The sequence below is a fragment of the Nyctibius grandis genome, chromosome 3 (assembly GCF_013368605.1).
Source record: "Nyctibius grandis isolate bNycGra1 chromosome 3, bNycGra1.pri, whole genome shotgun sequence".
Lineage (NCBI taxonomy): Eukaryota > Metazoa > Chordata > Aves > Nyctibiiformes > Nyctibiidae > Nyctibius > Nyctibius grandis.
Window position 1 is genome coordinate 105754187 of NC_090660.1, and position 23225 is coordinate 105777411.

A 23225-nucleotide genomic window follows, 5' to 3' on the forward strand; every position below is an offset into this window, starting at 1 on the left:
CAGCTCATAACACTTTGTCTCTGTCACTCCTTCCTCCTCACGCTCTTACCCTGCTCCAGCATGGGGCCCCTCCTGCAGGAGGTGCTACCAACGTTGCTGATGGGCTCAGCTTTGGGCAGTGGCAGGTCTTGGAGCCAGCTGGAGCTGGCTCTGTTTGACATGGGGGCAGCTCCTGGTGTCATCTCATAGAAGCCACCCTTGCAGCCCACCTGCTTTCAAAACCTTGCCATGTAAACCCAGTTCACCCTTAAATGTCATTCAGGGTATTGGGAAGTGGGGATATCTTTCTTTTCAGCCCTTATGGCTAAATTGTATTTAAATGTGAACTTTAAAACACTGTCATACTCTTAAGTCCTATTTGAGCTAGACATTTGAAAGAATGTCAAGTCAAAAGAGGGAGAAGATTTTAAAGAATGTGAAAATGGAGTAGGAAAATATTGAGTCTAGGAAGTGGCAATATCCATCACAGGCCATCATTATTTGCCTTCATAATGTCAAAAGCTGGATTTATAGTTGGAAATAAAATGTGCTAGAAAAGAAAATTGAACTATATTTACTCTGTTACCAAGTATTATGACATCTCTCCTAAAAATACCCTATTCTACTCCTGACATTCCCCACCCCCCAAAAAAAGAGAAAGATAATGTAGGAAATAGCAATAATTTCCATTATTAGATAATGCGAAAATACATGCCTTCCACCCTTTGTTTTCTAATTTTTGTAGTAATAAGTACCTAAATTGAATTAATTGAGGTAATGATAAATGTAGCATGTGTTTATGTGAGTGTCTTTAATTAATTTTCAGGTATGTTTTAATTGCTATGGAGGCATTGGACCAACTTCTAATGGCTTGCCATTCTCAAAGCATAAAACCGTTTGTGGAAAGTTTCCTTCATATGGTGGCCAAGCTTCTGGAATCAGGCGAACCAAAGCTGCAGGTTCTTGGAACTAATTCTGTGAGTAAGCTCAGATACTAAATCAAATCAGAATAAATCTTTGCTTGTTTGCTATGGGAAGGTAGTTTCAGAAGACACAAAGTATCTGCCAGTTAACGTGAATTGAGAAGGTTCTGTATGTGGCAGGGTATACCATTTGGGCCTGAACACAGAGCAGATTGAAGCTGGAGGCAAAAAAACTGTTATTAAACGCCATTATATAGGTAAGACAGTGTTTTCTTCCTCTCCAGCAACAAGAGTGATGCTGTGAGAAGGAGGAAATAGTATCCTTCCCTACAGCACTGACACTACACATAAAGATTCCTGTTAGCTGAAAAGTAGACAGGAGGCAAACACTTTCAGTATTACAACCTCACCATCTTATTAGCTTAAATATTTCAGGATTCAGATGCAGGCTTGAAGGGCATAACTAAAAGTGTTAAAATGAAGATTTGGAGATCTTTTTTTCCAAACAGAGTGATGGGTCCAATCAGTATTATAGTTCCATCATACTTCCCTTCTAACCATTGTATTTCCAGCTGGTACAGTAGGAATCTCATACATTCCAGGCTTGTGATGTGGACTGTTTTCACTTAAGAGTGATTGCTTTTACATGAGTAAAGAAATAATGCTTGCATTTCTTGTACATTGCCGTTGTTAGCAGTGTGGGGGTTCTTTGTGAATTCTGTACAACTGTTGGGTCTTTCCTTTGGGCATGATTCCCAGTTGATGGAATTAAATGGAGTTGCAGTTCAGGGAGAGAGGAGGGTGTAGTAGAGTGATGTTACTCTGGAGTAGAATTTCTTATTATGGTGGAACGCAGAGTTCTTGCTCTGATGTAGGGGGGAAGTGTACCCTTGTGCTGCAAACTAACAGGGCAGCTTTACTGAGGGTAATGAGATAAATACATTTTTTTTATTTTAATATCTTTGAGCTGGACTAGCCTGCTTCTTTTGATTTGTTCGTATAATAATGTCTGGGCAAAACCTCTTAGGGAAATAGCTTTGGAACTTCCTGAGCTGCCAAATGGCAAGATGTACATCACTTTCCAGTCATTTAAAATCCTTGGTGGCAAACAGTTACTGCCAACCTTCACTTTGATTTACAGGGCACACGTCACTTCCAAATCAATGTTATTGAACAGAACTCCACCTTATGGTAATCTGTTTGATATCCCTGTCAGTTCCTAATGAAGTCTTTTATGAGCAAAGCAGATTAATGGACTGGGAGATAATTTATGTTTGTGTGTTGTAAAACTCAGTAACGAAAAATAGTTATGTTTTCCCAAATAAGAAGTCAAATTTTGTGAGGAGAGTGAATCTATGTGGCTCTTCAACAGTATTTCAAAGGCTAATTTTAGCCTAATTATACTAATTTCCCTAGGTGCCTTCCATAGTCAATGGAGAAAAAAGCTAAGAGTCTTTTTGTGTTGAGTCAAGAGGAACGATGTGTATGGGCACTGACAGCTTGTCTGTTACCAAGGACACTGACCTACTGTGTTCTTAAATAAATTTTGTCAGACATGGAGAAAGTTTACCATCACATTTAGCCCTTTTTAGTTTTTCCTCTCCTCCTGAAGGAAATAAATAAATGAACAAACAAAAAAAACCCCAAAAGAGTAGAGGTGGTAGAGTGACTGAATAATCTTTCATGTGCTTTAATCATTCTAATGTACCACTTTGGAGTGGAAACTGGTATTGTCTGGAAGAGAAGAATAAATGGCATATGAAGGAAATGTCTTTAAGCTGGTGAAAACTCAGGCAACCTTTGGAAAAGTTTCCATAACATTTTTAGGCTAAACTCAGTTCCAGGCCAATACAAATTTATAGTCTGCTTACACTTAAAAAGATGTGGGGTATGATTGTGGCTATAAGTAGATCTTGTTTATTTTCCATCCCAAAGCTGACTTTTAAAGCTTCACTGGGATACAAAGGCAGTGATGTCTTTCAAGTAAGATTCAACTGTCTTAACTTGAGTTGCAGTTTTTTCTCAGCCTCTCAAACAGATTTTGCTTCAGGTGTGGGGACTTTTGTGATTGTTCAGACATCAGGGTTTCAAATGAAACAAATCTGTGTACTGAATGACTCCGTGTAGTTTAAAGTCTTGGAAAGATCTGGAAGATCCCACTGTCTTCCAAGGTGTTTTCCCCTGACTTCCAAATACCTGGTTTTGGATGCAGAACTTATTCTACTTCGTGCTCTATCTTACAAAAAAACGAAAGTTTCATTCAGCTGTTCGACTTCTTAAATTCTTTTTTGAACATATATTTCCTTTTTTAAGTTGATTTACTTCTAAAAAGCAAACCTGAAGATTACTGTTTTAGAAAAACAATTGTTTTTCATTTACGTACTTTTATGCCCGATCTTCAGGTTACATATTATTAATTCCTATGCCTTTTTATATGTTACATTTGTAAATTATGTTAGCTTATTTCCTACAGCAGCAATGATTTTTGTATAACATAATTGTAAATGTACTTATATGGCCAGATACTTGAAGCCAGGTGAAATTTGATAGTGGGTATGTTGAAGTGTATCTTTTTGAAGTAGACCAGATCTCAAATTCGCAGTGTCTATGATGAAGTTCAAAATGTCTTTTTCTGTCACGGAAGATATTTATTATCCATGTGCTAGGATAGCATATGCTGGTGAGGAAATGGAAAAAATGTGGTGGGAAAAAATGAGATTTCCTTGGCTTAAGAATTACAGAATCTGGAGGCTGATTGCAATAAGGTTTCACTTAGAAACTTATGGCAATACTAAATTTCTCTCTCTTAACCATTCTGCAGAATTTCAGTAACCAAATATCATGTAAAACATCTCTGTCTCCTGTACAAATAGTTAAATGTATTGCTTAGATCCATAGCGGTTATATTACTAGGACAGAATTAATTAATTACACTTGTTATTCCTGTCTAGGCGTGAACAGCTTTAAAATCTTTGAACTTGTGGTCAAAATTTTTGGGGACAAGAGATAATTTTTTAAAATATTTTTAATTTTCTGTCAATATTTTTTTAGAGGGTGTCCAACAAATGTATTTAGTGAGCAGCTGGTCAAAACCAATGAGGTGCATAATTTAGTAAAACTTTCATCTTAAACTATGTTGACAAAACTCAGTTGAATACAACACATTTTAAGCTAATTTGGAATGTTGATGGGGTGAATTCTTCTTTGTATTTTGATAGTAAAACATTGTTTTTTCGTCTGAAAAATAGCAGATATGTAGAATCCACTATTACCACGTTTTAAATTATTTACCACAAATGCTTTCTTTAGTTGATAGGGTGCTTCATTTTAGAAAGGCAGTTTCTTCTTAGGAGCAGTGAAATAATGATACCATCAGTGACAGTGTTGGGCTTCCTGTGTATGAGAAGGTGACTGTTATTGCTAGTTGTCATCATTTGTTATTTAAAAGAAGATGGGCAGCATCCAGAGTGGAAAAGTGATCAGTCAGTGCCTGATATAGCAAATTTTGTATCTGTTAGTGTTGGCTTATAAAAGCAGTTGGTTTTGGCAGAATTGAAGTGCATGTATATGTAAAAATAGTATAAAATGTCAAGACTGAAATTAAGGAATGTCAGAATTAATATTCCCAGTAGAGTACTCATTGGTTTGTCTTGCTTGTCTGCAGCATGCTGATCTGGAAGTATGTGATGGAAACTTATCTTTATTACAAGATGCTTCTTCCATTCCATGTACTAATACAGAAATATGTACTAGTAGTGATTTAATATACAATGAAGTATTTCATCTCTAGGATCCCTGCTCTGTCTTTTTTTATAGGAGTTAAAGGTACAGAGACACAGAATTACACAAAGCACTCTTTCTCATCCTGTAGGCTATTAAATTGTCTTATAAATTCTATGCATCCACGTACTAGAATTTGAGTGATGCTGGATAAATCGCTTTAGGCAGTCCTTTTAGCGTGATTCGCAGTGAAGTATTGCTTCCCCCACCTCAGGCTCTCTGGTCTTGTAGTTTTATAGCCACACTAATGTGGCCCTGTAAGCCAACATACCATTACTGACTTTGTTACACAACTACACGTGTGGTGTTCAGGATAATTTTAATCCAAGTGGCATCAAGTGAAATAGAATGTGAAGCTATCCTTCCCATTCCAATAAAACTCAAAATGAGAAGTGTCAGGTGACCTTAACTATTAATAACTAAACTAAATCACCAATTTCTATTGCTGAGAAACTTATCTTCTTATTATTTAATGTGATAATACTGTGTTTGTGAAGTTAATACATTAATCCAGTGTTTTCTATTTAGAAAAGTTGAAGTGTTTGTCATTTTTGCATTTGTTTGAAGTGCATACATACATTCACACACTTCTCATTAATGCTGTACTGAGTTATGAGAGTCTTATGTTTATAGGATATCATGACTTCCTATGTGATAGTTTTCCAGTAATGAAATACAGTAGCTTTGTCTATAAAAGATGGTGACTGTCAGTATCAACACCCCCTTTACCCTGTGTGAAACATGAGAAAATTGCAGGCAGACAGACTGGGGAGCTCAAATATATAAAAAATACTGCTCAGATCCAACCTACAGTTTTTACAGGGAGGTACTTTAAATAACATAACTCAAACTTAAATATGATGCATGCTGATTGTCAGTTCTTAAATTGCTGCAAAAAACTGTCCTTCTTTAAAGACACCCAGGGTGCATTAAAAGTTATGATTTTTCTCCTACTGTACTGGCTATGTAAGAGTGATAAGACAGCATAAATACATATAAGAAATTGTCCTTAGGAATTTAATTTGAGAACTTGCATGATTTACTGACAGGGTTTGCACAATCTCTCTCTCCCTGGTAATATAATCCAACTTTCTTGACTCAGTCTGGAACAAACATCTTCTGAATAGCTAATATGTTCCTTCTTTATTTCGTGAATAGATTTATACATTTCTATACTGATTGAGTTTTATTGGTAATATCTTATTTCCATTAAACCAATGTAAGTTCCTTTTTGTGGCTTCTGTACTGTACAAATATAGAAGATGCTTGTACTGGTAAAACTTCCATAAATTACCAGTGGGTGATTGCAAGCATTTACTGTGACTGAATGAGATGTTTACATCTATAAAAGCTTTGTAAGTATATCCCAGGCAAGTCCTTGGACTTTCATAAGAGTTTTGTCCTTTTTTACATTGAATTTTTTTTATATTTTAAGTATGCTTGAAAATATCTTGGGTGTTTAGGAGTAAAATATTCTTTATTTAACAACAATAACAGCTTAAGAGCACCACTACTAAGCAAGGAGAAAGTACAGACTAATGTGTACTGTAAAAACTTAAAATTTCTATAATGAAATGGAATTGTATACTTCACTGAGTGACAGTGCAACTCGAAACAGTGTTACCACAGTTAGCGTTCCTGTGGCCTAAATGTTCAGTCATCTGAATGCTAATCCTGGAATATGCTTCAGAAATGCTTATGTTCAGTGGGTGAAATTTTGTTATACACATGAGGAAATAAAAAGATTTTGCCCTTTCTAGACATGTTACTATGCATGCCATTTTGAGAGGTATAACTTCTGGGTACTTTCTTCCCTGCTGCAAAGCTACATCATGATGTAGGAGAAATGTCCAGATCGAGAGAGAGTCACCCACACTTTCTTGGCCTAAATTCATCATTCTTACAAAGCAGTTTCTTGGAACAATAAATCTTTCTTCTAGCAAAACAGTTATTAGAATTCTGTTAAGTTTTCATGTTGGAAGATCCTGTCAATCAAATAATTTTGTATTTTAGACAATACTAGTATGCTAATGTTAAATGCTAAATGAGTTAATATTCTCACGGCCACTCCCGTAGCGTTTTTTGTTCTTTAAACTTTTTGCTTCCATTCTTTTACATCATTTTATGGAAGTTTGCTGGGTGAATCAATTGTAGACTTGAACACTTAAATGTCTAGAAAATACTAAGATCGTATTGTTTTGTGTGTTTTGGTTTTTTGGTTTGTTTTTTTTTTTTTTTACCCCTGGACTTTATGCTTTATTAAATTGTAAGGACTAATTAGTTTCCTGTCTTCGAAAAACTTCAGAAAATCTGTTTCTGTTTTGCAGTTAATAATTCCATGAAATAGAGACATAAGACATTTAAAGCATTTCCCAGGCTCTATTGGGAAGGAAGTGATCATTTTTATAACACACTGTACTGAAAAAAATAAGTATGGTTGCTGTTTGTGGCTTGTCTTTCAAACTGTGGCAGTAGACTGTACAGAATTGGTTTTTGACTGTATTGCACTTTCTTATCACCTGACTATGCAGGATATTCTCTACAGAAGGACATGTAAAACGAACTAGCATTATACAATTTTGCTCCGTTTTCCGTAATGGCTGAGAATATAGTTTTACAAACTGTATCATTTTCAGCTGCGCCTGTAGCTTTCAGTGGGTGAACTGGTAGTGCAGTTGAAAGGGAGAAGAGTTCTAGATAAAACAGAAAAAAGACTAAAAAAAAGAGTGGAAAAAGTGGTGGCGCTTTTTTTTTTTTCTGAAATGCACAGCTTTCAGCTTTAAAACTATCTCAAAACCTCCACAAATCAGTATGCTGTAGATTCTGATAAAGTGCCTTGGGCATGTCTAGATGTGTGTGGGTAATGTGCTGATAAAAGCAGGTTCTGTGTCTCGGTAAGTATACAAGAAATGCCTCAGCCTGTGCTTAGCGATTGGTAAGAATACTGGGGTGGGAAGAGGTGGAGGGATCTTAATGGGTCATCTCTGCTTCAGGGCAGAACCAGCACTATGTTAAACCTCTCCTGACAACCTTTCCTTTCCCTTTTTTCTTCCCTCTGTAGTCTGTTCTTAAGACTGTCAGTGATGGAGACTCCAAAAGGTCTTTAGGCAGTCTGCTTGCTTTAGAAAAGAGCGTTTTTTTTAATGTCTTACACTGAATCAAAGGCTACTTAAGTTAAGCCCATTGTTGCTTTTCCTGTTACCATTGGACAAAGAAAACCATTTATTTATTTTTTTATATCTGTTTTCTGTACATTGTAAGACTAATATCTTTTAGGCAGCTCTAGACTAGATAATTTAATGTCTTTCAGTCTTTTTTAACAGGTGTTTATCTAAATTTTGTTCATCCTTTGTATAATTGAAGAACTGTCTCAATCACCATCTTCAACTGTGATGCTTCAACTGGATGCAGTACTTCATCTAAGGGCTTATTAGTGCCGATTAGATGGCAAAAATTTCTTTATAGGTGTCATGGGTAATATATAACGGCATTGACTTTTGTTCAGTGTGCAGTTTATCATGACCCAAAGTTTATTTTCTGCATTCAGCTGTCTGGCTTATATTTATACAGCTGTCTTAAAATGGTATTTTGGATTTGTCATTCCTATATTGCTTCCTTGATTTTTCAGGTCCTATTTCCAGTTTGTCAAGAACCAGGCATCAAGTGTGCCTACAGCTCTGCCCAGCTTAGTGTTCTTTGCAAATTTGATGAGCCCACTCTGTCATCTAAGTCTCTAGTGAAACTCAAATACTACTGTATTCCAGACAGGCTTCTTCAGAAGTTCTCTCAATACATTATTGTAGTTTGGTGATTTACAAGTGTTTCTGTTTTTTTCTAAACCCTTTTGCATCTATCTTACAGGCAGTGTTCTTTTGACAGTGTTTTTCTAGCTTCCCTCTGAGAATTTTTTGTATTTTTTTTCTCGACAGCATCACTGAAGTTAAGATATGACAGATGCTGCTTCCTCTGGATTCACAAAATCCATTTCCTTGTCATAGGAATAATTTAGGCTGGGTTGATGTGATTTGTTCTTGACAAATCCATGTTGACTGTTACTTAGCCCTTCGTTACTTTGTAGATGTTTGCAAATTGGATTTTTTTTTCCAGTGTCTTGCTGTGAATTGAATTGAAGTTGACTGGGTTATAATTCCCTGACTCCTCCTTTTTCCCTTTTGTAAAGATAGACAGAATTGACAGAATGCCTCCGAGTTTATTTCCCTTGAATTTTGATAAGTCAAAATGTTGCTAGTTAACCTGCTGGTGACAGTGTACCATTTGATTGCTTGGACTGCTCTCTACAGCTACCTGAAAGGAGGTTGTAGCAAGCTGGGTGTCAGTCTCTTCTGCCAAGTAACAAGTGATAGGACAAGAGGAAACGGCCTCAAGTTGTGCCAGGGGAGGTTTAGATTGGATATTAGGAAAAATTTCTTCACCGAAACTGTTGTCAAGCGTTGGAACAGGCTGCCCAGGAAAGCGTTTGAGTCACCATCCCTGGAGGTATTTAAAAGATGAGTAGATGTGGTCCTTAGGGACATGGTTTAGTGGCGGACTGGGCAGTGTTAGGTTAATGGTTGGACTCGATGATCTTAAAGGTCTTTTCCAACCTAAATGATTCTATGAATTGATGACACTCACTGTTCAAGTGTTAGATGTTTCCATATTGCATAGTATGTCATATTTCATGCAGTTGCACCCTTTCATAATGATCTAAATGAAGTTCTAGTGGAAAAGGTTTAAAAAGAATACTCTAATTTAACTTTTTCTTCTCTGAAGTTAAGTATTTAAGTATTGTCAAATCTGGATTCTTTCCTAATGCGATGTTTTATGTTACTTCTTAAATGAACCTTAGTATTCATTATTCGCTTTTGGGAAATGGGTATCAAAAGCTTTTCTAACGTTTTCATCTTCCAGTTTGTCAAATTTGCCAACATTGAGGAAGACACACCTTCATATCACAGACGCTATGACTTCTTTGTGTCTCGATTCAGTGCCATGTGTCATTCATGTGACCATGATCCAGAAATACAAACTGAGTAAGTGCCATTTTGTACGTATTACAGAAAACTGTCTTAACATGTTCATGTAGTCTGTAATACAGCTTTTATGATGATAGTTAGCGGAATAGTTCATTCCATAGGAAGAAAATGAAAGTCTGAATTTTTAAGTAGCACCAAATATTGCAGATCTTGGGTGGACAGGACTCCTAGAATATTTAAGTGGACTTTTACCTGAATAATGCCTGCCGGAACGCATGGATTCTCTTCAGAAAGGCACTACTTATTACTGTAAATGTGTGCAAGTTGCATAACTCATTTGAGAAACTAATGGGGCTACTTATATGAATAGCAAAAGCATATTTTGAGTCTGCTATTTGAGAATTACTCATTAAAATTGAATTTTCTTAGATGTCTGCAGTATGATACTGTGTGTGAAAATGAAATGCCCTCATGAATTAGTATTACAAATTTTTACATTATTATGTAAGGACACAATTTTTTTACCTCAGCTCCCCCTAGCGATGTGTTCTTTGTATGAATTGTTAATCAGTGCTTAACTCCTGAGCATGTTAGAAAACTTAAAGACTTTTCAGATTATATGATTTGCATCTCTGCTGTACTCATCTTTTCTATTTCCACGCATTAAGTTGTTCAGCCAGCTATGAAAAATCCATGTGCTGAACATTTATTCAACCCTTTGGGTGTACTGCTGTTATGTTAGCTGCAGTGCATAAGGATTTTTCTTAAAAGTTTGAAGTTTCAAAAATCTGTGAACTGTATTTTCTGTCTATATCACTTAGGAAAAAAAACGCAACAAATTCATTCCTCCTTTAATCTTCCAGTTCATTCCTCCTTATTTTTGGTAATTTGCTGCCATCTTATTTGTTGCCCCATTGCTGTACGTAGGGTTCTGCTACGTACAGGGTTAGGGGTTAGGATTAAATCTGCCTGCTTCTCCTGTGCTTTTCCCCCTGCTCCCACCCCCTTTCCCTTTAGGATAATTATTCCAGTGAATGGTTTTACAGGATGACCCTGTGAATTGTTTGGGGAAGAACTGAACAAATGGTAAATCATACTTAGGAACCATAGGGCAAAAGGGATGGAAACTTCCTAAGCAGGTGGCACTAGTGAAGCCAGTGTATCATGCAACTACCTCATAACTTGGGATTCTATCAGGTACAGTATATTTACCTGAAGCTGATGGTTGCAAATAGTGCTCATAAATGTTTTAATGAGCTTTTTGAGATTTTGCCTTTTTAAGCTTAGTGAAACTAAAGCAGAAATGTTAAACTGCTTACTTACCATAAAACATTCAATAAGAGGTTAGGATATGAAGCTTAGCTCTGGATTTTTAGTACTACTTTCACCTTCATTGCCCCTTGCAAATGAGAGGTAATCTTAGTAATGAACTAGAACAGGGAATGAATTAGGAGACTAGTACATCCCTGATTCATCTGTCAAGTATGATCTATCACTCATAAGGATACCCCAAAGTAAAATACCTCAAAGCTGTCAGAGTAAGAGAACTATGCTAATATTTTGCTCTTCAAATTGTCAGCCTGCACTGTTATCTGTGCTTCAGTTTGCAATGTTGATGTACCCTTAGACAGGAAGGAATTTCGTCCTAGTGACATAAGACTATACATGACCTTGATTTAAATGTAATCTCTGCTTTAATACCTATCTGAGCCGCCTTTAGAGGAATGAAACCTTTCCTGTATGTGGTGAAATTTGATGCTACACCTTCCTCAGTACTTAAACGTTCATTTTTTTCAACTTCCTGTACAATAGTGAGAACATGAAATTAGTGCTAACAGTACTCCAGTACACAGAAGTGTGGCCTTTTTCCCCCATGAGAACTAATTTTTTATTCAGGTTAACCAAATGTAATGTGACTTTTTCCCATGATCCTAGACTGTTAGAATGTATCTCTTTTGAAAGAGAACTTCATGAACAGCAGTAATTCTTGGAGCTGGTGTACCAATTTACTGTAGGTACTGAGGTAATTCAACAAAACAGATGAGCTATGACTACAGATGACAGTTCTAAATGCAGACATCACAAGTAGCTGATACTGTTGGTGAGGGCTAGGGAGTAATTCAGCCCATCCTAAAACAGACATCTGGAGTTGCTGTTCACCTGCATAGCTTGAGGTTCCACTGAGCTGACTGGCTTGAATGGGAGCTTGAACGTGATTTACAGACGTAGTCAGGTAATGTAGGCTTCTGAGTCTAAAACTGAGTCTCACCTTTTGTGCATCAGGCTTAAGTCGACAGAATTATCCTTTGCTTTCCATCTTGTGAATCTTGCACAAGTCTTTAAAGATCTGTTACGATTAATCCACAGCCTTAATTACAACTTTTAAGGACAATCACAAGACTGTGGTAGATACTGCTTCAGCTTCACTGTCATAACTTCATGACATTTTTCTTCAGCACTGGAATAGCTTGAGGTTGTGCACAGTTTCCACTGATGGGTAGTAAATTGCATAGAGTTGGTGTTTTTTTACCCATGTGACTTTCTTTTGCAGGTGGTATACACAGTTTGAGTATTCATTGATCAGTGGCGGTATTATCCTTACAGATCATCTTCTGTTCAGTTGTTTTGTTTTGTCAGCTTCCTTATGAGTTATAAAGGCATTCAAAGGCAATACGGGCAACCTTAATGAATTGGCCAAATTTCCAAATTACTGCTTGTGAGAACCTAATGGAATTATGTAATTACTACTGCCTAATAGGTAAACAGCCATACTGGAAGGTGCTGTGTTTCTCCTTTACAGTAATTCCTTTTTTCCTTCCTTAGGATCCGAATTGCTGGAATCAGGGGCATTCAGGGAGTGGTTCGAAAAACAGTTAATGATGAACTTCGAGCAACTATATGGGAACCTCAGCACATGGACAAGATAGTACCATCATTACTGTTTAATATGCAGAAAATAGAAGATATTGAGAGGTATTTTTCTTCCTGGTCGCTGGCATTTTTTTTAAGCAATCTTTAGGCTCAGTTTTTATTGTAGATAACTTTTTCTTTTCTTGTAATTGGAAGTAACTAATGACGTTTACTTGCTGAGTCTCCTTGAAATGGATTGCACAGCTCTGCTTAACTGCTTTTAATGTTTCTTAAGTCTTTTCAGCTTCCTGCATTTCACTTGTTCTAGATTCTGTCAGTCTAAAAATTACTCCAGAAATTGTATAGCCATGTTTAGACTTCTTAAAAATTGTAAACTCTTTGTTTTCTTATGTCAGATAGGGAGATTATTAAGCACAGGTTTTGCTAGTTGTATTTGTTAAAAATTGAGGGTTTAATTCCCATTTAGCCATTAGTAACAACGGCCTGTCCTGTCTGCAACAGTACTTAAAGTGAGGATTTAAAATTTCTTCATATGTAGACACCCTTCTCTCTTTTGGCTTTCAGTGGCTCCTAAGCATATTACCTGCCAGGTGTGCCTTCAAAAAAGACCTATGTGATAGTTAATGTTGAGGATGTGCCAGTCACCTTACAATAGAAAAGTCACTTTTTTTTGTCCGTGTCTGTATTTGTGGCTAAACACTGTGTAGGTGTAAAAAGTGTTTATTGCTAGCACTGAGAAATTTCCGTACAACCAATGTCAGCTGTGCAAATAAGCTTAAATGTTTTTCACGTCCAGCCCTAGCTGCTTCAAAACTTGCTTGGTAAGTAGGCTCACCAGCCTTCCTATGACACCATACTTTCATGTGACACTCGGCTTGCTCAATCTGTCCTGTTTCTCTTTTTTAGTTTGTTGGTCTTTGTTTAGGTTTTTTCCCATTCCTCAGCCTTATCTTTCTTTTATTTCTGACTGTGGGTACCTGTCTCTTCTCTAAAGCAAATTTTCAGACTAAATGACTAAAATCAATAGTTGTCTATCTGTCCATGCTTTATCTATTTACTGCATATAACTGAGGGCCCACATGCATGTACAGAAATATCCACTTGGATTTTACATCTGAAGAGTGATCTGAGTTAGAGACAAATGTTTCTGAAACTGCTGTTTGAACAAGGAGAGCCTAGTTAGCCTTTACTGGCTCCTACAGGGCTTCTAGAGGCAGGTTACTCTTTACAGCTCCCTCGAGCATATACTTTCCTTTATATAGCAAAATTAAACTAACTACTGATGGAAAAATTGACTCAAATAGGATTTGCATCAACCACCTAAAGCAGATCAGTTTATATATACTGCAGGACTAATTTTTGTCATTTGTTGAGCAATGCAACAGTGGTGGTAGAAAAACAAATCGGTCAAAAAGGAACTGTTAATTAAATATCTGAAGTGACTGCCTGAAACTTTTTCTATAATGCATATTCAACAGAAAAAAAGACTAATGATTTCCAAGTGGCAAGTAGGGGCCTTGTATGATACACATATGACAGAAAAGCTGAAAACAATATTTATGTATTGTTGATCTGCTGGCCTTAAATAACGTTACAGAGAATTTCTCATCTTGTTTTATATGTAACTTCATATTTGTGGAGCACAAACAGAGGCACCTTGAAGAGGAGTAAGAAGCATATTGTTCTGGCAGATGGAATCAAAACATTATTTGAGAAAGAGCAGAAATTCCAGAAAATACCCCCAACTTAAGTCCATAGAAAATAACTATTTTTGGTTAAAGCTGAAATATACATAGGTAAAGCTTACCTTGAAGATGACTGTAATTTTTACTTGTGGAACCTTAATAGCTTAATTCAAGATTCTTCTGAGTATATGTCAGCCGAGACACTTTTAGGACATAAGAATTTAATATTTAAACAACATTTTTAAAAGATAATTTTATTTGTGGATGTCATTATTTGTCTGTATACCTGAATACAGAACACACCTAGTTAATGTAACTATCAGACAAATTTGCAAGTGTAACATATTCTGAAAATCAGATCTTTTTTTCTTAGTTGTACTTACTACAGTTCTGTATTACAAAATAATTGCCATGCATACTTCAGTGTAGGATAAGGATTGCCTGAAAGACTCTCCCTCCTTCAGGTTTCTTCTAGAAGAAAATCCAGAAGAGTCAATCGTGTATGTCAATTTATGTGCATCTCTAAAATGGGGAAAGGGTGTATGAAATTGGAAAATCACTTAGTTTGTAACATACTCTTCATGGTAACTGCAAGTGCCAGCCTTATTTAAGGCAGAAGGACATCCTAGTGTTCGTTGTAGACTTGACTCCAAATCCTTCTAATATATCTGTAACCTTTGTATAAATTCTGTTTCAGAGGTAGATTAGAATGTATTTCTTTCTCAGGGTGAGTGAATTATAGTCAAACATTCCTGTAGCTACTCCGCTCAAAAGTAGTGGTTAAGTCTTGCTTTACATGTCCCATCATATTTTTTGGCCAATCCTGGTTTTGTGGTATTAAAGAAGTCTCATGCATGAAATGTTGAGTCGCTCTGAGCCAGTTTAAGCCTCTGATTAGATGTTTGCTATGGAAACTGCTGTACTGCAAAACATCCCTCCTTCTAGTTCCTTGTTGCCACCTTTTCTGAGAGAGATTACTCACAAGAAAGCTGGTGGAACAGTTAAAGGGAGTAGTTCTTGCCCATTTCATTGCAAAACGCATTCTGTGTTTCACTCGTCTGGACTTGTGGTAGTAGAGAAAGTCTGGATGCAGAAGAACAGCAGTAATATTTTTTTTTTTAAGTGTTGCAGTTGGATTTGTCAAGAGGTTTTCTGATCTTTGTTTAGAAACCAAGTCAGTGAAACAAAATGAGTATGAGTTGCTTATTTGAATTTAGAAACTTGAGAGGCTGTACAAAGCTTTCCTTTAAAACTAAAAAGTTAAGAGTAGTTTTATATTAATTGTCTTTCATCTGATAAGGCCAAGAAACACTTAGTGAGAAATACTCAGAGGCAGGTGCTGTTAAACTTCAAAATAAAAATGTGATTCTTACAGACAACAGGAGATAATTTTGGACATTCTGATGCAGTCAGACTAATGTTTTAGACTAAGACGACTGGATTGCAATTTATTCATTCAACCTATTCTAAAATAAGTCTCCAAGCAATGCTGAGAAGTCACCTTCTGTGGGGTTGCATATACAAACATTTAAAAGATACTACATTTCGACTAGAATTCTCCCAGATAGACTAGCTCTGTGTGTTCAGCAGCCTGCTTTCTTTTTCCCCCCATCCACCCACCTTTGTAATGATGCTGCGTTCTAGGGAATCTGTGTCAAAACAGCAATGGGAATGACAATCCTGCACTGTCATTTGTACTTTCTCTGTGCTGAGAAGGGTGCCCATCTGTCTGCATCAGAGTCTAGGCAGCACTAGAAAAAAAATAGGGAGATTGAGGGGCACAGCAGTTGGATAAAGCTGCGGTTTAGTGGTACTCATGGTGGATTATATACAAATTATAATGCCTTTTAAAATTCTAATCATTGTGCATTTGTAAAACTACTTCTCCTTACTTATCTAGCAGGGCACCTGGGGCTTTTTTATTATTAAAATCTGACAAGCTAGCAATGTTACGGTAACTTCTGAAACACTGATGTTACCAGAGGCAACAGGATTTTTATATAGCAACTTTTTAGATGGCAGTAGTCTTGAAACACTAGAAGATCTTTTGCTCTCAGAAGATATTACAACTGTGATGTTAACGTGTTCATTTGACCTGTGGCGTTTCAGTATTTGACTTTTTATAATCCTCTAAAGCTATGGTTTTATGGTGATGAAGAGTGAACATTAACTAAAGCTGATGCTCTTAGTCAACACTTTTAAACATACTTAATACATGAGCTTGTACTGCAGAACTGAACTGAATATGATCAAGGTTTTATTGTACTCATTTCTGTAGTCTAAAATCTAATGCATAGTTGCATAATGTTAATGTAGGTGAATGAATCCTCACTTAAGTTTCTATAATGTGTTTTGTGTAAAAAAACAAACAAACAAAAAAAAAGTGCTTGCCACCAATAGCTACAGTACTTCTGAATAAGTAATATTGCACCTTAGGTGGAACTGTTTTCTTTCTTTCTTCCTCAATCTCCCACCTCTCAACTGCTCAATTTAAATGAAATATTAGTAACAGCTTAATGGTATGATGTGTGAAGCACTTAAATTCAGAAATACGTTTCAAATGCTATTAATATACATTAATATATTCAGGTGTCTGTGTGCTGAAAAGGAGGTGACTTTAGGCAAAGGGAAAAAACAAACAAACAAACAAAAAAAGAAAACAAAAAACAAAAAAACACCACAACCCAAAAAATCAACCAAAAAAACATTACCAAGGCCTGCATCAAAAATGAGAACTGGGAAACTGGAAACTCTTCTAGAGAGGCTCTACTTGTCACTGTTTACAGTTATTCCAGGGTGAGGACAGGACCTTCAAAGCTCAGGGGTAGAGTTCAGGCCTCAGTAGGTTTTAGTTTGTCTAAAACAGTGTGTGGTTTCTATAGTTTTGCTTCTGTTGTGTCTGGATTCTGTCTTTAATTCAGTACTTTTACTCTCTTTTTGTACCATGTTGGTTTTAAGTAGTCGGCTAACTCCCAGTCACCAAGAGAAAAGAAAAAAAGTGTAAATAGCAGTATTTGAACTTTACAGAAGTTTGGTCATTAGTATAAAAAATTAAAGCCCTGCTTTGGACTGCAAGATTTATGAAGTCATAAGTTAAAATTTCCATATCAAATGAAGTTGATATTTAAATGCTGATTTTAATTCCTTCTTAATTTAAAAGGATTTTTATTTTTCATTAAGTCATTTATGGGCGTATTTTAGCACCTGAAGAAATAGTAGCTGTGGTCGTAATAAATTCTTCCCCTACCGATTGCTTTTTTCCTCTCCTTCCCATCGTGTTGTCATTTTTTATTGTTCTTTACTATCAGTAGTACATTTCTATGATTGAAATAACTGTAATCTTGTTAAAGGACAAATTTCTCAGCAAAACTTATGCAGTTTAACACTCTTCATGGTGTATTTATCTGATGCAAAGTTTGACAGTCTGTATTTTTTTGTTGTTATTAGTTTCTGACCCAAGAAATCAGTTGCTATGTTTCTTTTTCAGAGTAGTGTTTTTAGGGAAAGAAGAATCTTGCTTCAACAAGGGCCACGTTTATAAATATAGTATGTGGAAATTAACATCAATATCTACATCTTAAAAATATATTTCCAAATATAAAAGATGTTTTTATTCACCCTCCAAATTTTTAGTAGCATACTATGTAATAAATATGGGAGTCCAGTTGCCCAATAGTATCATGGAGGTGAAGTATACTACATGGCAAAAAAACAGTTGACAAATTGTTGTGTTTTAATAAGGTTGACAATTAGAGGTTTGTATGTATTGATACAGACATTATAATCGATATTATGCTTATCTTTTCAGTCCTTGTGGTGCGTTAGCCCTGGCTGAAAGCCGAACTTCCACACAGCCATTCTTTCACTTCCCTCCCCCACAACAGGATGGGGGAGAAAATAGGATGAGGAAGCTCATGGGTCAAGATGAAGACAGGGAGATCACTTGTCAGTTACCATCACAGGCAAAACAGACAGCTTGGGGAAAAGTAGTTTAACTTAATGCCAATTAAAAATAGAGGTCAATGGTGAGAAACAAAGGTAAAAACTAGAACGCCTTCCTCCCTGTCCCCCACCCCTTCTTCCCAGGCCCACCTTCACCCCTTCACCCCCGACCCCTCTCCCCCGAGGGGCGCAGGGGTGGGGATGGGGGCTGCGGTCAGTCCCTCCCAGCCCCTCCGGGCAGCTCCTCCCTCCTCACCCGTCTCCCTGCTCCAGCGCGGGCCCTTCCCCGGCTGCAGCCCTTCAGGGACACCCTGCTCCCGCCTGGGCTCTCCACGGCCGCAGCTCCTGCAGGAAATACCCCCCTGCTGCGGCGTGGGGCCCTCCCCGGGCTGCAGGGGGGGTCTCTGCGTGCCTGGCACGGGGCAGCCCCGGCCTCCCCCACAGGGGCACCCTGCAGCCCCCTGCCAGTGCCTGGGCAGGGACACCTCGTACAGTCCTCTCCATAGTAATGTTGGGGGACAGTCAGTTAGAAGGTGACTAACTTGTACGCTATCTAGTTAGAGGTAACTACGTGGGTGATAATGTTCTAATTAGTTCAATCAGACTTTTTTTCAACTCACAATCCATCTGTTTCTGCAGAAGTATTGGAGTTTTGTTTAACACTTGCCCACACAGTGGATTCAGTAGTGGGCAGGTGAATGAGATCATTAGTCTGAACAAAATAACTAAGATTCTGCCTAACTTTTTGCATGGTTTCATGGCCTTCATTCGTTGTTAGTAATGGGTAATAGTTTGTCAAAATGCAGTGGTTAACAAGCCAAATCGGTATTAACAGTCATTGTTTTTTCCACATACGTATTTACTAATACATTGGTCAGTACTGAGCGGACAGATGAAGATCTATAGTCCTGCTGTAAAAGAATAAAATATTTTATTCAGAATTCTGGTTTGATGCATATTTGAGTTACAGTTCTTGCCTAGAATCAAGAGTGTGACTCATGAACATTGTAGAACTAAGGCTGTGCACAGTAAGGAAGATTAATATTAATCAGTAGTAAAATCAATGTATATTTGTCTTATTTCAGCAGAACAGGCCCTCCATCCTCTCCTACAGGAGGAGAGAAAGAGGAAAATCCTGCTGTGCTGGCCGAAAATTGTTTCAGGGAACTACTAGGACGAGCAACCTATGGAAACATGAATAATGCTGTCAGACCAGTTTTTGCGTAAGTTGAAAATTCATGGAAGGTCTTAAGAAATTTTTTTTTATTTCATCCTCTATGTTGCATTACATTCCTCCCTTGTTTTCAACCCAAAGGATTCTACTAACAGTTATTTGTGTTTCTTCAAAAAATTGCCCCTCCTTTAATCTCACCTCTTTGTTAACTTCAAGATAGTTATGGAGAAATGTGTGTCCCATTTTACTAATTTTAGAAGTGCAATATAATGATTTGGATGGGTTGTTGCCTCAGATGGCTTTTCTTTTGAATGTGAAACTGTTTGTTGAAGACATTAATGGCCCATAGATGACTGCTGCAGTCAGTGAAGAGACAAGCCAAGTAAAATACAAGTAGCCCAAAGGAATGCTGTGCCCAGATTAATATGTAAAGATTTCTACTTTCTTGCAGTTTTCTTCCAAGACCTGTTTTGATATTCTGTGAGGAATGTCTTTAACAGCTCATTTACTAGTGAATGGCAGATGTGCACTCAGTATGCATATTATACACAAATGCACCCAGTACGAGTTATAGCTGATGTATTAACTATCAAGTCCAGTGTTTTTCAGTTCTCTGCATTGCCCCAGTTGCTTCCTTAAAAAATATGATGTGAAAAAAGCTACAAGCATTGAGGTAACTTAAATCTGCTTCTTTCACTTCTGCTAGTGTCTACAAAGTAGGCATATTCTCAGGAGAAATCCTTGCAGGAAGCTCTAGACTCAGTGGTACTGATTCCAAACCCTGGCTTTTCCTGGTGATGATGTTTGCTCCTTGTGGTAGATTTTCAAGATACCCACCTGTTACGGGAATATCTTCTCTTAGATGGCCTTGTTCCCACCAAGACTAAATATTCCTTTCATACGCTGAAAGACTTTCGAGCTATCGAAAGCCATTTTCAAGTTACTACTATTAAGTAAGAGCAGGAATGCAAAAAGCAGATAGGGTTGGTGCTAAGGGCAGAAAATGTTTGTAATGCATTGTTTTTTACCCAAAAGCATTAACTGCAAAGAACTGTGCGATTATCTTACCATGTGTACCTATTATACGAACCTGATAGGAGTTCAACTGTTGCAAAGTTGAGTGTTTTATTAACAAATTTTCATCCTTTCATACTTTTAAAATTTGCATTCCTCCAAAATAACCTGCCACTAGAGTGAACATTTAGGTACTAAACAGTCTGGATGGGCTACTTGGAACTACATTGCAGCTGCTTTCTTACCAGTTTTAAGTTCCTTTTATGGGCTTATCTCAAAACTTTATCAGCATGTGCAGTTACTTCAGTCTTTTGAATCATTTCAGTATCAGGGAAGTTTCCTACAAATAATTCCTTGTTCCCTAGAGTAGAGTTAGTGCTTGGTTTGGGATCTGAGAAGGTGTCACACCTGCATTTCCTGGGGCAGATCCAAAGCTTTATGTATTCAAAGTGTTATTTCCAGCTTAATTTATTTTCTTACTCACTATGATGCTAAGGAACCACTTAAGTCTTTGTGCACCTCCACGTGCCCCACGCTGCATTTGTGCGCTGAAGTCAGTAGATAATGACCAGTTACTCAGAATATATTCTCTCTTCTATGAATACAGAGTCTTTGTGGGCACCATTTTTGTGTTCCATTTTGAGGAAGAATTGCCAAATAAATTCATCTATTTATAAATAACTGATCCAGAAAATGCAATTTCCGAGCTGTTTTTCCTAACAAAAATGGGAATGCTTTATCTAATCAGCTTCATTTTGTGAATGAGCAGAACTGGTAGAATGAAAGTTTGAGATAGTGAGTCCATTGCACTTTATCTGATTGAAAAACCTGACTCAGTTTATGTATACTTGATTAGAAAACTGTTTCTCCTAACAGTTTTCAACGATTTCACAGCTTCTAAAAAAGCTCTGGAAATAAAGGTAAGGCTGCTTATTACAGTGCTAACACTGAAAATGCAGGTTCAGTTCCCTGCTTGAAGGTTTGCTTCATGTGGCATTGGAATATCAGTTAACATGCTATCACTTCCTTGCAAAACAGAGAATAGTGCTCCTTGCATCATGCGGCTGAGTACATTCAACAATTGAGGGATTTAAATATAATGAAGATAGCTGATATCTGAAGTCAGTATCCTGGTATGGGTATGGATTGACCTTAATTCTACTTGCCTTTGGCAGAAAATCTCCATGGTTATAAGTGTCTACATGCAGTAGCTAGAAACTCAAATTCTCATTTTTAATGAGATCTGACAGATCAGTCTGGCAAACTACTTAATGAAAAATTTTATATTAGTATGATATGAAAAAAATTTGTATTTGATGTCAACAGTCACAAGCTATTTAGACTTACTTAGCATGAATTTGCAAAGGTGAATAGATTAGGCCAGTTTGGAGGGATACAGAAATCTAGTAAATACATAAACAACTTTCGAAGTATAACTAGTTACACCCTATTCATCTCGCTGTATTTCCATTCTTGTGAGTTATCACATCATCTATGCAGGGGTTTTGAATATCAAAAGACTGGTGTTTAATATTCTTTCAGCGAACATGAGCATGAGAAGATTATTTTATATATTCACATACGTGCCTCAGTTCTGCTTTCTAATCATCAGTATCAATTTATCATTTTGTATTGTAGGGACTGCGTGTATGTGTGACAACGTGAGTGAATTCAGGGACCATTAGTGACTCTCACTCCGTCAAGCAGTAGTTTGCACCATTGGTTCTGCTGTTCCTTTTAATTTGAGGAATCTAATTGTGCACATTTGCTACATATGCTGCAGATCTTAATGGAAGGCAGAGTTTGGCGTTTGTTAATCCAGCAGTAAAATGTTTTGCAATCTTACTTGGATATTCTTTATTAAAAGAAATGTAATAGGAAAAAAAATTAGGCAAGACGTGACTTGATTTTAACTAAACTAAATGTACCATGCTAAAAATACCGTTTACTGTCTTTTACAAAAACAAAACTACATTGAATACACTGCCTGCATTATGACAAGTAAAATATATCACCTACAGAAATCTAATACTCCTTTTCTTAGGAGGAATATTCCAGTATACAAACTATGCTGCCCATTGAGCTATTACACAAAGCATTAATCTAGGCTGTCATCAGTTCAGCTACCTGAAGCAGCTAATACTTTGCCTTTCTGGAAAAAAAAAACAAACGATATGTCTTGTTTGGAGAGGAAAGGTTTTTAAAAAAACCCTTGATATCAGATGTAGTTGACCGTAATCTGCCCGAATGGATCTTTGGGGCAGATAAAGAGGAACTGTCAAGGGTAAGAGAGAACGTACGCTACCCTGAAAGATTAAAGGATCAGTTCCAGTCAAGAGAAGATAGTGGAGAGTATGATTTTGTATTTGATGAGACAAAAAGAAAATAGGTTAGCTAAAATAAGCTATCATGTACAAGAAATGATGGACTGTACTGGAATGATATTAGGGAGAAGGAAGATATGAATAAATATACTGTGAGCTGCTAAGCCCTGAAGGATTTAAAGAGGTAATTTTGTTTGTCTTTCTACCCCAAAACAGGATTAAATATACCTGTGTGTTTGGCATGTGCACAAGAAAGGCAGCTATCCCCAACAGGTAGTCCAGTTTAATATTTAGTAATGCAAATATGCTGTTATCTTGGCAGACAAACACCTTTAAAATTCCTGAAATTCTTTCCTGTAGGGGTTTCTATTAAAGGTATGTAATGTTTCAAAATGGCAGTATGTCTTTTTAAGCTCTGCAATGGACTGCAAGATAATTTAGGGCACAGGAGAGAGTGGCTTTATGTGAGCTGGTTTAATCAACCTTGAAGGAGCCCTGTGTACTCAGCTAGGTCACTAGGCTGGTAGCAGCTGGCCAGTGAGTTAATGGAGACCTCC

General features: G+C 37.1%; 1 protein-coding gene across 8 annotated transcripts in view; it reads left to right on the plus strand.

Moving 5' to 3' along the window:
* The window catches only part of EFR3A (EFR3 homolog A), a 79933-nt gene that overhangs the window by 23809 nt on the left and 32899 nt on the right, over positions 1–23225 (plus strand). For 7 of the 8 annotated variants that reach the window (XM_068396561.1, XM_068396558.1, XM_068396562.1 and 4 more), the window contains 4 exons: positions 806–956; positions 9594–9715; positions 12482–12631; positions 19242–19379. In XM_068396561.1, coding sequence (XP_068252662.1) covers positions 806–956; positions 9594–9715; positions 12482–12631; positions 19242–19379 — 561 coding nt within the window. The remainder of the gene's footprint in view (positions 1–805; positions 957–9593; positions 9716–12481; positions 12632–19241; positions 19380–23225) is intronic. The other variant, XM_068396560.1, reaches the window with a different exon arrangement.